Source organism: Protopterus annectens, chromosome 2.part1 (assembly GCF_019279795.1).
Source record: "Protopterus annectens isolate FY-2018-M chromosome 2.part1, PAN1.0, whole genome shotgun sequence".
Taxonomy (NCBI): Eukaryota; Metazoa; Chordata; order Ceratodontiformes; family Protopteridae; genus Protopterus; species Protopterus annectens.
In genome coordinates this window covers 670,751,571-670,767,090 of record NC_056729.1, presented here as the reverse complement: position 1 = coordinate 670,767,090, position 15,520 = coordinate 670,751,571, and the positions used below count along the sequence as shown (strand labels likewise).

The 15,520-nt window shown below is 42.8% G+C and overlaps 1 protein-coding gene across 1 annotated transcript in view; it reads left to right on the top strand.

The window, feature by feature from the left end:
- The window catches only part of PCM1 (pericentriolar material 1), a gene marked incomplete at its 5' end in the record, with an annotated part of 3,258,627 nt that overhangs the window by 1,348,026 nt on the left and 1,895,081 nt on the right, over positions 1-15,520 (top strand). Inside the window, one exon of the mRNA XM_044063494.1 lies at positions 5,096-5,286. Coding sequence (XP_043919429.1) covers positions 5,096-5,286 — 191 coding nt within the window. The remainder of the gene's footprint in view (positions 1-5,095; positions 5,287-15,520) is intronic.

Genomic DNA, 15,520 nt, shown 5'->3' with positions numbered 1-15,520 from the left:
TCTAGAACCCTTTCATTTAGGCTCTTCTTCATCTACCATTAGAGTTCAGTTGGCTGCTATATCTAATTATCATGTAGGTGTCTCGGAGTCTAGTATCATGGCTCACAAGCTCTGCAAAGCCTTTTTAAGGCGTTTTCTTCTCAAACCTCCAATCAAAGATCCCCCGCCTCAATGGGACTTGAACTTGGTTCTGGCATCCTTAATCCTTCCCCCTTTCGAACCAGCGGCTTCATGTTCCCTGAAGTTGCTTTCATGGAAGACACTTTTTCTAGTAGCCATAACTTCAGCGAGAAGGATATCTGAACTCCATGCTCTGTGCAGTCGCCCTCCTTACTTAGTGTTTCACAAAGATAGGGTATCCCTCCGTACTAATCCATCCTTTTTACCTAAGGTTTCCTCTCAAACCTAAACCAAACTATTGATCTCCCTGTCTTTTTCCCTAACTATTCCAACAGGTCGGAACAAAAGCTACATTTTCTGGATGTTCACCACCAACTTAGATATTATTTAGACAGGAATAAACAATTCAGGAAATCTGATCAGCTTTTTCTATCATATGCAGAAGGGAAATCGGGCCTTCCAGTTACTAAAGTTTCCCTTTCTAGATGGCTCACCTCTACAGTTACCTTCATCTATGAGATCAGACATCAAAAACTACCTTCAAGACCTAGAGCTCATTCATCTAGGGCATTAGCTACATCCGTAGCTTTTCAGGACAGGCTGCCAATAGATTCCATTTGTGCAACAGCCACTTGGGCTTCTCCTCATACCTTCATTTCACATTACAAATTGGACATGGTCTCCAGAAACCGTGCCAACTTTGGTTCCACTGTTCTCAAGAGTCTGTTCCGATAGGCCACCCAGGATAAGGTGCTAGGGATGCGGTCCCATCCAGCAAGAATGAAGGCGAAGTAGACAACTTAACATTAAGAAGTTGTGTACCTACCATAACGTTCCATGTTACCACCCTCCTTCCCCCAAGCCTGGACAGACCGATAGGAATTCATTTTGTGATCTTCCTCTGGAAGAGTTTCATTCCCACACATTCTACCACCTCTATTTCCCCTTTTGTTAGGTCTGGGATACTTTACAACTCTGGTTTATATAGAGGTGAGTTACCCTTCTCCATAATATGGAGACTAGAATTGCTTGGTCTAGCTATCAAACGAGATCTGAGTAGTTACCGCCTAGCATTGTGGGATATAGGGGAGCCTCGAGCCGGTGGAATTAGCTCTCGAGCTTTAGTATTGGCCGAGTCGGAGCAGAGGATCGGCTCCGAACCCATCCAGCAAGAAAGAAGGCGAGAAGAAGACAACTAACATGGAACGTTATGGTAGGTACATAACTTCTTATTACAAACCGCTGTTCTCTGGAATATCTTACCATGAGGGTCACCCAAAATTCATATAGCTGCGAACTCTTTTCCAGCAGTTGAGGAACAAATGAAAACACCGATATTAGTTATGTACTCACCTTAACTATGCATCTGTGTTGTCCATTTTTATTCTTACTCAACTCCCTATAGTCTTTTCCCCTTCCTTTCATCTTTTGGAGTGACCTTGTGGTTAAGTTTGAGCCACAATTCTCCTGTTGTTTTCTTGCACTATCGTAAGATCTGTAAGGCAGCAAACTCAGTCTGAGGTATTGCTAGTTGATTGGGACATTGTGGGTAGAGGGAGGAGGTCAGGAGTTGGATCCAAAGTGTAGCATATGTGGCTGAGTCAGATCAGATACCCATCAGTAGAGGAAGAATGAAAATGGGCAACAGATGCATAGCTATGGTGAGTACATAACTTTAATTTCTATGCCATGATTTGTAAACATTGGGAAACGCATGTTTTTATCCGTATATAAATATCATTAAAGGTCTTTCATGGCATTCTTATTTTTTGAATAGCTGTAGATGCTTAGTTGTAAATTAGCTGTGTCTTGGTATTTTGCATAAGACTGAATTTTGAACATTATTGTACAAAGAATGTTTCTTCAAGCATCTGAGCATTTGCAGTGGTTTTCCTCAGTTTTCACCAAGGAAGTTGCACCATGATATGTGCCCTCAAGTGTGTGTATCCCTCTCCACCCTATCGTATTTCCAGTTGAGGTAGCTGGGCAATACCCCTTTACTACTACCCTTCCCTGCCTGGCTGTTCCAGTGCCAGGGTTGTTAATCAATTCCCCATCAGTTATGTCTCAATCAGGGCTCCATCCCTTTGTGTCAAGCCAGGCTAAACTGCACAGTTTCTGTGATTTTAATGCCAGTTTGATTTGGAAGTCTCTCACCATTTTGCTTTTGTCTGTTCTTGTAAAGTAGGAATCCTAGATTTAACTGTAGTATGCCAATCAGTTACAGTGTAGCTGTCTTCTTACATGGAAGTTTTGTTTGTTTTTCCTCTTGCTCTTCACTTGAAGACCTGAGGGGTGGGGCACTGGTTCATAGTTTCCTTTCAACTCACATTTCCCTCATTTATTGTGTATGGCCAGAAGAGCAGATTTATTCATTTTTCATACAGGCATTGCAGGCCTTGAGAAGCTACTGCTTTACACCTTGATGAGCCTTCATTTGGCTGATGAATATATCCTCCCTTGAGTAAATATTTACTTGCCTTTTATTGGGTATAACTCTGTCATACAGATGGATTTTGTTTGTCAGAAGTTCATTGTCATCCTTCCACATCGTTTATGAAGTCAATTGGTAGTGTGGTATGTTGTCAATATTTGAGCATTCATGACATTGGCCCTAAGAGCACCTTTCTGGTTATCTGAATTATGATGATCTTTCTGTTGATAATCAGTACTGGCCCCAGGATGTGTACCTAGGGATTACCACCTGTCCCACTTTGCGAGGGACCGTCCCTCTTTGGGCAGTTGTGTCCTGCTAAAAAAGTGTAAAAATGGGAATTGTCCTGAGATTTAAGGACAAAATTATTTCCTGTATTTTATGCAATAGTTGCATAAAACAGTTATTCTGTATCTGAAACACCTAAATGTTATAAGAAACAGAATAAGCAACTAAAATGCTACAAGAATAACCTTTTATTTAGGCAAAAATGGGAAGTTCTGTCCTTCGTACTGGCCATGGGTATGTTTTGGCCTGCAAAATCTGATGTTTGTACCAAAAATGTCCCACTTTGGGCATTTAAATAGGTGGCAACCCTATCTGTGTACCTATGTTTAACGAGGCAGTGGAGTGTAACCTTCAGCTGGAGCTGTTAGTCTTATTCATTTATGGGAAGAAAAAAATAATATTTTTTCTGTCGCTATCAAGTGTTTAATTTTTTGGATCGTTTATTGTTCGTCATTCTGACCGTTTGTGTATACTTAGAATGTGTCTGTTGGTGTCCATTGTTTAAACATTATATTTGCAAAATAGGTTTTGAGTTGCTATATTTTATCCATCATATTTGCATCTCCCAAGATGATATTGTGGATGTGCAGACAGCTCACTATCTTGAAGCTGGGTAAATTATGTCAATGAATCCCACTGGAGATTTTGTTTTAAACAACTTTATTAAATCCTATTTTAAACAATGAGATGGGTGCACACATTAATAGAAAAGAAACAGTAACATTTTTCAGAGTAATTTTCATGCAGTATACATCAATTATAATTCACTCCAACATTACATAAATTTCTCAGTTCCTGCCTTCTCTTAAACCTCACTCTTACTCCTGAACATTATTCAGCATGTATTGTTCTAGAAGTTCCATTTATTGCTATGTAATTTGCTCTTTCCATTTTTCTAAGACCCCCTCTTCCAGTTATTTTGTCATTTGCAGTGTTCAGTACTTGAAATACAGTTGGTTCATAGTTTGATTTCCATTTTCTAGTAGTTGCTGTTTTGGCAGCTAACAGCATTAAACTTAGTAAGGCTGTACTATGTCTAGGCAGTTCAGCTTTTGTTCCAGTTCAAAAGAATAATTTATTTAGTTAGAAGGACTTGCTCCACAAAGCCTTTCTGGCAAAGTACTCAAAAGGGATCTTAAAAATCTGCCAACCCATTTCATTCCCAAAAAGCATGATCCCAGTTAGATCTCTCTATTCCATCACACTTCCAGCATTTGTTGTCTAGCTGAGGAAATTCAGTGAAGTCTGCTTGTGGTATAAAAGTACTTTTGCAAAAGCTTCCAAGCAAAAGTCCTAAACCTTCATGGCTTGTTTGCATATTAGGGAGCCCTACATATGTCCTCCCATTTTTCCTTTGTGAATTGCCTTTCTAGTCTGTTTTTCTCCAGTCTTTTCTAACTTCCTCTAAATGATTCTTATGTGATATTTGACCGGCTCCTGTTGTAGTCACCTAAAAACCTTACCAGAGCTGGTCTTTCACTTGGTACTTCCGCTCTCCCTTTCACTTTGCGTGTGCTGTAGCAATCCCTGGTAGGGAAGGTAGTAACCACAATCTGAAAATCTGCTTGCCCTTATCCCACAGTGTTGCCTTTCCATCTCTAGTTATTTGGTCCCAATACATTGGTTACTTAGCTAATTTTTTTTTCAGCAAGTGTCAGCCTTCTTTTGCCCATTTTCTGCACATGTACTTGCAGTCATTCTTCTTGGTACCATTCATGTTTTCCATTCCCATGTTAACTTATTGCTTTGTTCATGAAATCCATTTGACTCTGTTGATTGCTTTCTCTGCATCAAGACCAACTGACAGAAGTCATATTTTCTTCTATTCTGCTTCCATATGGATCATCATTGTAAGATTAATGTTGCCAAATGTTTGCATCGTCTCCACAAAGCCATATTGATCCATATCTGTCACTTTTTGTAATACCTTTGCCATTAATTTAGCTAGTGTAGAGATAAGGTTATAATCATGGCTTGAAATTGAATTAGATCCATATGAAGCTGAGTCTAGAGAGTCTTTACCATCTTTGAGTAATGCTAACACCAGTGCTTTCTTCCACACTGGAGATTTTGTGTAGTGCTTTTTTATGTATGTACGTTCTAGTAAATGTAGAACAGTGCTGCTGGAGCGCTGTTGGACTATCTAGGTGATGTTTCATCTGTGAGTTATCTTGAAAAATGTAATACTAAATATTGTGATTTATGTAAATGATATGGTCACATTTTAAATTATTTTATTTATTGTTTGGAAAGGTTGAAACATATGTTGAATGATGTTCTTCACCAGCAACAGCAGCCACAGCCAAAGTCATCAAGAAAGAAAAGGGACAGCAGTGGGCCACCTCCTCCATCTCCTAATATTTATTGTCCCTTTAGTTTTCCTTCACCACCTATGAACTCATTTCAAATGAGTGGGATTCCAAACTACACCTCCATGGCACCAGGTAGGCTCTAAAATATGGACTTTTTTGACAGTTTTATTTGTTGGAGAAAATTGTATTGCATGTCTTTTTTTTATTTTTTAATTTACAAAAGCAGAACTCCTTGGGGTAGTGTTAACGTTTTAGTGAGTTTTCACAGTTTAGTACTATAAATTCATGAATCTGATATTTTTTAGCAATGCAAATTGTTTAAGTACATGTCTAAAAACATTCATTATCTGTAATCTTCCCACTGTGGATGTTCTTTTATAAAGAAATGGGTTTTCAGAAAATGTGATGATCTGACTGAAAATGTTGTTGCCGTATTCATAGCAGAGGGGATGTTCTTCATGTTTCACGGTTGCAGTCATTACATTTGGGTAATCTACCTGCAGGTTGCCCTCAGTTGGCCTGATTAACAAAGTTTTGGGTCCTGCGTCGGTTGCTGTCCCTTCCATGTTGTCAGGTCGTCATGGGTATAAAACATGCAGCCGACACCATTACATCAGTCTTTCTTGCTGTGCTGTGCCTGAAGCAGAAGCAGTTTGCAAGAGCCGGTCAGCCGACTCCTGAAATTTTCATTTTCGAGTTTCAGAACCAAAGTACGAGTTTCAGAACCAAAGTCTTCAACTAAAAGCTAACTACCCCATTGGGGAAATTTTTTCTTGCTCCTTTCCGATGTCAGTAAAAGTTAATAATTGCATTACTTGTGGAAAGCAAGTACCTCATAAAAATTTTCATTTGTACTGTATTCCTTGCCTAGGCCCTGACTACAATGTACCTTGCTGTCAGTTTTGTGCTTTAATCAGTGCACTATCCGTCATTGGTATATTTTTGCCTCTAAATATTTCTGTTCTCTGTTTAATTATCCAGAAATGTCGTCTGTTAGCCATCCGACTACCGGTATTCTGAAAAAATGCAAAGATAGACAAAGACAGGCCGCCGAGGTCCAGAACTGCCGACAACTCTTCTCCTAAGCCAGTCGCCAGTTCGTCGGTACTCAGTGAGGCGCTTTCGCAGCCCCTTATACCCGTTACTTCTGATTTGCAGGCCTCTACTGAGACCCATCCGGAGTCCGGTATGCCACGAGATACTTCAACTGTGGAACCCTCAGATGTCTCTACCTTGGATGGGTCCGGAGCCGCTGTGCAGGCACCGGCTTCTGAGGGTGTATTCTGGCTACGGACTTGCATATTAAGTCAACTCCTCCTTCATTACTAAGGATTAAATCTCGATCCATTTCTAAAAAAAAAATGACTACCAGGCCACATGCTTAGGCTTCTATGCCTAAAAAACAAATGGTAAAAATGGCTGAAGATCTAATAACTCTAATCAGGGGTAATCACCCCCCCCCCCCCCAAGATGCCTAGGGCTGAGCTTGATTATGAATCTTCTGATCAGGATTCTGTATTTTCTGACTTCTGTTAACCTGGATTTGTCCTTACCTACTTATGAGGATTCTGATGCAGAGGAGACTATTCCCTCTGCTTCCCCTCCTGAGGATTTTTCTTTTGGGGAAACTTTAAATACTCTAAGGGAGCATTTTCACTGGGAAAGCCAGGAATTTTCTGATTCGAAAAAGAGGCTTATGGATTTCCTTCTCCTACCTCAACATAGGCCTTTGGGCTATTCCTCCTGTACTAGACATTGTTGATTAAGCTTTCTCGGAATCCTCTTTGGCCCCTGATTCCCTGCCTCCTGCTCCCAGTAAACCTGATAGATACTACAGGGTACCTGAGTCCCACAAGTTCCTTTTCAAAAATCTTATTGCAGATTCAGAGACTATTTCACAGGGGCACAAGGGCATTAAGGCTTCTACTGCTAAAAATCCTACCCCTTCTGATAGCGATTCCAGGGCGTAGGATAGATGGGGTAAAAAGGTTTATACTTCAGCAACCTTGGCAGTTAGAGCTTTAAACTGCCAATTTCATATGTTAAAATAGCAGCATGTTATGGGACTGCTTAAACAGAAAATGATGTTGATTCCTGATTGTGTGGAAAATAGACTTACAGGATTTAATGCATTCTGCTGAACAAGTTGGAAAACATACTTTGCAATGTGGTTTTGATTCTTTAGAGGCCTCTTGCATGGCTGCTGTTACTGGGTCTGTGCTTAGAAGGCATGCTTGGCTTAAGGAGCAATCTTTGCCTGATCATGTTAAAGCTAAATTGTTGGATGCTCCTTTAAATCAGAACCGCCTGTTTGGCAACAAAGCTGAAGAAGTTCTTAAAAAGATGGAAGATAAAGCTAAATCTATGCAAACTGTTAAAGATTTTTTACAAGTTCAGCCTCCTAGATTTAGTAGGCACTGGCCTTCTAAGAATTGGTCCTTTCCAGCCCCTTCCCGGTCTTCTCAAGCCAAACCCAGACACAGCAAAAACCCCAGGTTTCACTCCTAGGGTTCTCGCAGAACTAAGCAGTGGGGGGGGGGCTCTACTTCCAAGTCTGGGAATAACAAGACCCCCCCCCCCCTACGGTAAACTGTCTCAATGACTTCCTTTTAAAATTTCCAAGCAGTTACCTTCTGATTGCTCCTTTGGGGGGAAAGATTGCTCTTCATGCAAAGAACTGGGAACTCATTACCCAGGACAAATGAGTTTAAAATATAGTGTCCCAGGGATACAGATTTCACTTCCACGCATTGCCAACGCCAAGTGGGTGGCTGGACCTACCCCCAAATCAGTGGGCAGAGGCTCAAAAACAAGTACTTTCTCTCTTAAGCATGGGGGCTATTCAAATGGTACCAGAAGAGGAAAAAGGGACAAGGTTTCTACTCCAGACTTTTCCTGGTACCCAGAAAAGACCAATCATGGCGTCCAATCCTGGACCTGTCTACACTAAACACCTTTCTGGAGATTCCAAAATTCAAGATGCTGACTCTTCATCAATTACTTCCTGTGCTAGGCAAAGACGCCTGGCTGGCAACACTAGACTTAAAAGAAGCAGACCTGCACATCCCAATCAGGGAATCTTGCAGAAGATACCTACGCTTCAAAGCAGGCTACACGCACTATCAGTTCTCTACACTGCCCTTTGGCTTATCTACTGCGCCCAGGGTATTCACAAAGTGCCTAGCTCCAGTTATTGCATTTTGCAGGCAAAGAAGTATTCAAATATACCCATACCTGGAGATTGTCTAATTCAGGCAGAAAGCCAGGACGTACTTTTGAATCATCTGGCATTTGTAAAAAGGGTTCCAACTTGTCTGGGGTACACCATAAACAAAAAGAAATCACAACTGGTACCCTGTCAACAAATTACATTCCTGGGAGCAAACTTGAATACAACTGCCCAGATGGCTTACCTCATGCCAGAAAAGCAAATTCATTTGGCAACCTACTTCAAACAAGTGGTCACAAAAACCCTGCTATCTGCAAGACAAATACTGCAAGCCTTGGGGTTCATGGCCTCCTGCACTCTTCTAATTCCATATGCAAGACTGCATATGAGGAAACTACAGTGTACGCTAAAAAGCCTATGGAGTCAACATTCTCACAGCCTAGAAACAATGATTCCTATCATACCTTGCATACGCCTAGAGTTCCTTTGGTGGACAGAGGCCTGCCACCAAAACAAGGGACTACCTTTCACACCACCCCCTGCCGCCCAAACCCTAACAGATGCATCAGACTATGCATGGGGGGCTCACCTGGCAGGGAAGTGCATTCAGGGCAAATGGACCCCAAGTGTAATGCACCTGCATATCAATCAAAGTGTTAGCTGTACAGAATGCTCTGACAGCCTTCAAGGACTACATTCTTCCAGGACAACTAATGGTAAAAACGGACAGCACCACGGTTATGTGGTACATAAAAAAGCAGGGGGGGTACACATACTTACCCCCTCTGAAGACTAGTCATGGCATTGTGGAACACAGCCTTGAGCTACCAAGTGCACCTACAAGCTCAATTCCTGCCAGGAAAATTAAGTCCACTGGCAGACGGACTAAGCAGAAACTTCATGGACCCACACGAGTGGAAATTGGAACCAGGGATTTTCAACATGTTGATAAGCGAATGGGGGAGCCCAGATATAGACCTGTTTGCCCCCCCCCCCCCCAGAACTACCAATTGGACAAATTTTGCACAAGGTCTCTCCACAAACAAGCCTGGAAAGTGGATGCTCTGTCCTTCAGCTGGAAAAACCTGTCAGTCTATGCCTTCCCCCCCTCTGCCTCTGCTCTCCAAAGTACTACTAAAAGTCACACAGGACAAACCAAGGATGATTTTGATTGCTCCAGACTGGCCGCGCCAACACTGGTACCCCGTCCTGCACAGTGTCACGTTTATCTCCATGCCACCTGCCTCAGACTCCTTCCCTGCTGTCTCAGCAGGAGAACCATATCCTGCACCCTCAGCTTCCAACACTGAACCTTGCAGCCTGGCTAATTACTTAAACTCTCCCTTACCATCCCTCAGCAAACCTGTGATGGATGTCATCTTAGAGGCAAGGAGGCCTAGTACTAGAAAATCTTATGCTAGAAAATGGAAAATATTCTGTGCCTGGAACGAATCTCAAAGGATGAGTACAGTAGCGCCCAATTTACCTCAGATTTTACAATACTTAACTGAGATGCTTCACAAGGGCCTATCTTTTTCCTCCATTAAAATCCACCCCTCAGCCATTTGAGCTCATTATAACACAGAACCTCCCCTCTTCTCTCATCCTCTGCTCAAGCAGTACTTTAGAGGGGCCAAATATTTGAGACCACCCACTAGAGCTCCAACCCCAGCCTGGGACCTTAACTTTGTATTGGAGAAACTCACTCTACATCCTTTCGAGCCAGCTGCTACTGCAGACTTAAAATTTCTTTCTTGGAAAACCGCTTTCCTTTTAGCTATCACTTCAGCTAGAAGGGTATCTGAATTACAGGCCCTTATGGCAGTGGAGCCTTTCCTCATCTTTCATGCGGACAGGGTGTCACTCAGAACCACTCCATTCTTCATGCCCAAGGTGGTATCCAGTGTGGCTCTTAATCTCCATTCATTTGCCAACCTTCTTTCCCAATCCACAGAACAAAGGGGAACGGATTCTGCATTCCTTGGATGTGCACAGACAACTTAGATTCTACTTGGACAGGACTAAGAAAATCTGAACTGTTGGTAGCATTTGCTGCAGGAGCAGAGGGGAAGGCTATTTCAAAACCATTTCTAAATGAATAAGCCATTGCATTCATTTCTGCTATAAGCACCATGGAAAACTTATCCCCAATGGGATCAGACCTCACTCCACCAGGACTGCATCTACTTCTACAGCCTTTCTCAAAGGCATTCCTACCAGGGACATCCTCGAAGCTGCTACCCTGGAGTTCTGTACATACTTTCACCAAGCATTATCATTTGCCAATTTTCTCTAAATCCAGAGCTGGCTTTTCCACTGCAGTCCTGCAGGGCCTTATAGCTGGCCCTAATGCTATCTAAACTCCTCCTCCCAGCCATAGCTTTGAATCTACCCAAATGTAATGAGTGCAGCAGTGAAACATGAACATAGTACAGTTGTGTGCACTTAACATAAATGTAGATGTTCGAGTGTTTTCACTGTTGCAGTCCTGGTTACCCTCCCTTCTGCCCCCTAACTTATTTTGGCTATACCTCTACTTTCCTTTACTATGCTTTAAAGCCTTTTTGGTGTATTTGCTTTTTTGTTGGAGGTGTACCCTTGTGTTTTTATGTTTAATTGCTCCCCATTAGGGAGGCACCTGACATCTGGGGCAAGAAAAACTGATGTAATGGCGTCGGCTGCATGTTTTATACCCCTGACGTCATGGAAGAAGGGACAGCAACCGATGCAGGGCCCAAGACTTTATTAATCAGGCAGACTGAGGGCAACCTGCAGGCAGATTACCCAAATGTAATGACTGCAACAGTGAATGCACTCCAACATCTACATTTATGGTAAGTGTACACAACTGTACTTTGTCTGTCACTGATGTCTGCACAGAGAACCAAAGCTTTACCGTCTGAGGGTGTATGTCTAGATGATGCCCTTAGCTCATCGACATAAGGCTATATAGATCGACAGAAGCGCTAGATACTCAGAGTATCTTGCCGCAGCCTGAACGCAGGTCGTTGCACCCGACAGACTATTATTGTTTGGGTACTGTAGCTTCACTTGTCTGATTCAGATAAGTGCTCCATTAGGGATTCTTCCTTTCTAACCATTTGTCTTTGTATTAACTGTTAGATGTCAGCTAGGATGTTTAAGTGCGAGTGCATTAGACAAATTCCATACGAGGACTGGCAAACTAAGTGCCTGTTCTTTCTAGACCCTGAACATGAATACAAATCTTGTTCTGTTTGTCAGTCATTTGCACCAAAACCTCTCAGGTCTAGACTCTCCACTTTTAATATCTTCCTTGAGACACAGCATTTAAAATGCTTACCCCACTCTACTACCTGGGAATCCCCAGACATCTGCCTTCTGCCCAAGAAAAAAATTAAAAGAGCCAGAGAGGATTCATCTTTATCTCCAAATCGGACATACCTGCTGAGATAATTGAACCCGGTGGTATGTCAGACTTTATCTCAGAAGTCCGCTACCACAATCCTGTCATTTTGGCTCCTGAGGTCTTGTAGATGACAGAATCCTCTGAAGAACTGGGTTATTTCAGGGGGCCCATGTAGAGTTCCTCAGATCCCTAGTACTGGGGGAGGTTCTTGAAACACTTATCAAAATACGCCAGGGTTCTGAACCTCCTAAGCTGGTACAGGTGGATGTCACCCCAAAAAGGAAAAAAATAAGCTTATAACGTCCTCTTCAGCTTCTAGAAAAAAGAATGGCTGGATTGTTCTCAGAGACTATTTACAGCCATTTCATCCCTGAAGCATCCATCTTTTGTGACCCAGTGTACTCTGACTACTCAACAGAAATGGGCACCGGATTCCTTATTCTCTGAGGAGGAACCAGAGGCAGATTCAGACAGACTATTTTTCTCGACTGCGTTCTCCAAAATAGCTATCCTCTGATGAGGGTGACTCCCTTCTTCCAGATTCACCCTTAAAAGAGGCTTCTTTTGGTCCCTTAGAAGAAGCTTACTTTAGGGAAACATTGCAAAGCATGATTAAACACTTTGGCAGTGTAAACAGGTGTCAAAGGTGCAAAAGAGCTGTTACAACCTTTTGGAGATGGGCACCTCTGCATTGCTTCCCATCCCCCCTTGTGCTAGAGGCTTCCCTGGATGCAATTCAAGCTAATGCCTCCACACCTCATTCTCAGTCTCCAGCACCCAAAAGGCCAGGTAGCTTCTACAAAGTTTCTGATGAACTTAAGTACCTGTACAAAAATACTCTATGTCCGATCAGTTTCCCTGGCCTCAGACAAGCCTTCCAGGCTGCTTCCAACTGATAAGGACTGCCGAGCAGTGGATAGGTGGGACAAAAAAGTGTTCACATCCTCCCTTCTGGCTTTCAGAGCCATGAACTACCTAACTCAAATGACTTCTCTGTGCTTCCATCCATGAGTAAGGCCATCAGACACCAGAATGTAAACGGCATATGCAGACTCCTGTGGCCCAGACTTTCCAAGTATTAAGACATAGTATTAAATGTAGCTATGATGCTGTAAATGCTTCTTCTAGAGCAGATGCTACTGGCTCAGTCATCAGAAATATGTCTAGACGAGAGGTTAGACTGTTCCTGAAGTCTTCAATTCTAAACTGTGACTGTCCTCTGGTTAATAATCTTCTATTTGTTTCACAAGCGACCAGTCTTTTCAAAGCAGTACAGGAAGAAGGCAAAACATTGAAAGCTTGCCATCAGATTCTTCTTTCCACAGTTCCTAGATCCCATTGAAATTATCCAGCAAGATCAACTTCCATTGTTAGGAGAGTCTCAAGGCCCTCTCATAAGCAAAGGCAAAACCTAGAAAAAGATTCCTAGATAAACCTCAGAGAGGTACGCCTTCAGGGAGGTCTCAGTTTAGTAGCAGGCCGCTGTGACGGTCTTTCCTCCCCCTCTCACCCCATCCTCAGCCCCTCCACCCTCTCTTGAGGAGACATCTCTTTTTCCTCCATTCTGGGAAATGGTGACCTCTGACAAATAAGTCACAAACATCATCAATGCCTCTTCCTCCTACCAACTAGATTTACCTCCTGGACCCTATCTCCAAGATTTGTTAGCACAGGGAACCATAAAGGAGGTCCCCTTAACCTTCTTAGTAAAATGTTTCTATTCAAAACATTTTTTTCTTGTAAGGAAGTAGGGCCAAATAGAGACCCATTCTGGACCTCTCTCGACTAATTACCTCCATAAAAGTGCCCACCTTCAAAATGTTTTGCACACGTGCTGCCTTTTCTTCTTCTTTGGACTTTCCTGTTATCCCTTGACCTAAAGGATGCCTATCTGTTCATTTCCATTCTCACTTCCTGCAGTAAATTTCTCATGTTCTTTACCAGCTCATCACATTTTCAGTTTACTGCTTTGCCCTTCGGTCACAGTACATCTCCACGAGTTTTCACAAAGTGTTTAGGTCCTATGATGGCCTTTTGCCTCACTCAGGGCATACAGATCTTTCCTTACTTGAACAACCTTCTAGTCTAAGCAGTGTCCAAAAGCATTCTCTTCAGGCATCTTCATTACACTGTATGTCTCCTGACTCTTTTTGGATTCACCATCACCATCGGTTTCAGAAAATCTACTTTTTCTACTCAGTACTGCCCAGGACTTGACCATTCTGGGTTGCAAACTAGACATCTCTACCATGCATGTCTTTATCCCTCAAGAAAATGTCACCACTGTAACCAACTACTTCGGAACACTCGCCACTGAAACTCGCTACATGGCAGCAGAGATCCTCAGGGCTCTGTGTTTTATGGCTACCATGATTGCCATGCTCTTCCTTGCCAGACTACACATGAGAAAAATTTAGTGGTATCTGAAATTGGTGTGATCCCATCACACACACCTTCTTGATGCCCTCATCCCTCTTCTGCCCTGCATCAAGAAGGAACTTTGTTGGTGGAGCAGTCAGGTTACTCTCAACCCAGACTTTCAGTTCTTTGCTGCCCCACACAGCCAAGTCTTGTTCACAGATACCTTGGACAGGGTATTGGGGATTTGGACAGGAGCCCACAAATTTCAGAAAGAATGACCTTCCCACCTACTAAAAGAAATGAGGGCACTTCTACAGGACCTGCAGACAACATAACATGTCCTGAAGCAAGATACACTGCTGCTGTACACAGACAATACCATGCTGATGTGATACATAAGCAGAGACACACAAGATCCTATCCTCTGTGCAAGCTGGCACTGGACGCTTGGCATTTTGTTTACCACCTGAATCTGTCACTACAGTGTTTGTTCCATCTCAGGAGAAAGTGGTGGCAAACTCTGAACAAGGATGTAGAGCGCCCTCACAAGTGGTCTTTGAACAATGGAGGTCTTCAAAGCCATTGCCTTTTGGTGGGGAATACCACAGCTAGACCTTATCGCTTGTAGCCTGAAAGACATATGCCTTCTCCTTCTAATGGGCATGGAAGTTCTTCTATGTATACTCTCTTCTACTTACTCTGCTTCCAAGACTCCTGCTCAAGGTCCAGAAGGAGTCTCCAAAACTTCTGCTGCTGGCCAAGACAACATTGGTTCCCCTTCCTGTTTCACCTGTCAAAGGAAAATATGTGGAGACTGCCTCTACAACTCGACCTTGTCAGTCAACAAAAGGTGCAGCTCCTTTATCCTGATCTGACATGTCTGTCTCTCTCTCAATGATGGATTCCAATTCCTAAAAGACATGCTTTCTCTGAAGAGGTGGTTTAGGTTCTACAAGAAACCAGGAAACCCAGTACCAGAAAATCATACACTGCCAGTAGAAAAGATTGTCTGCTTGGTGCCTTCAACACAAAATGCAACCCTTGTCAGACATTCCCATGATACTGCACTCTGTGTGAGCTACTACACTCTGGATTAACCTATTCTTCTGTTAAGCCCACTTAGCTGTTATCAGTGCATGCTTAGCCTTGTAATCCTGACTCATGCTCAGGGCAGAGGTCAAACTTTTCATGAGTGGAGTTTTGCACCTTAAACCTTCAAGGAAGCACATAACTGTGCCATGGGACTTTAACTTTATGTTGAAAAAATTTACTTTGCCCCCTTAAAAGCCACCAGCTTCTGCCATCCTCAAATTCTGCACATGGAAATCCGTACTACTTCTGGCCCTCACCTCAGCTTAGAGATGTTCATCGTGTTTCACTGTTGCAGTCATTACTCTTGGGTTATCCAGCTGGCAGGCTACCCTAAGTCGGCCAGAATCATCTAGGGC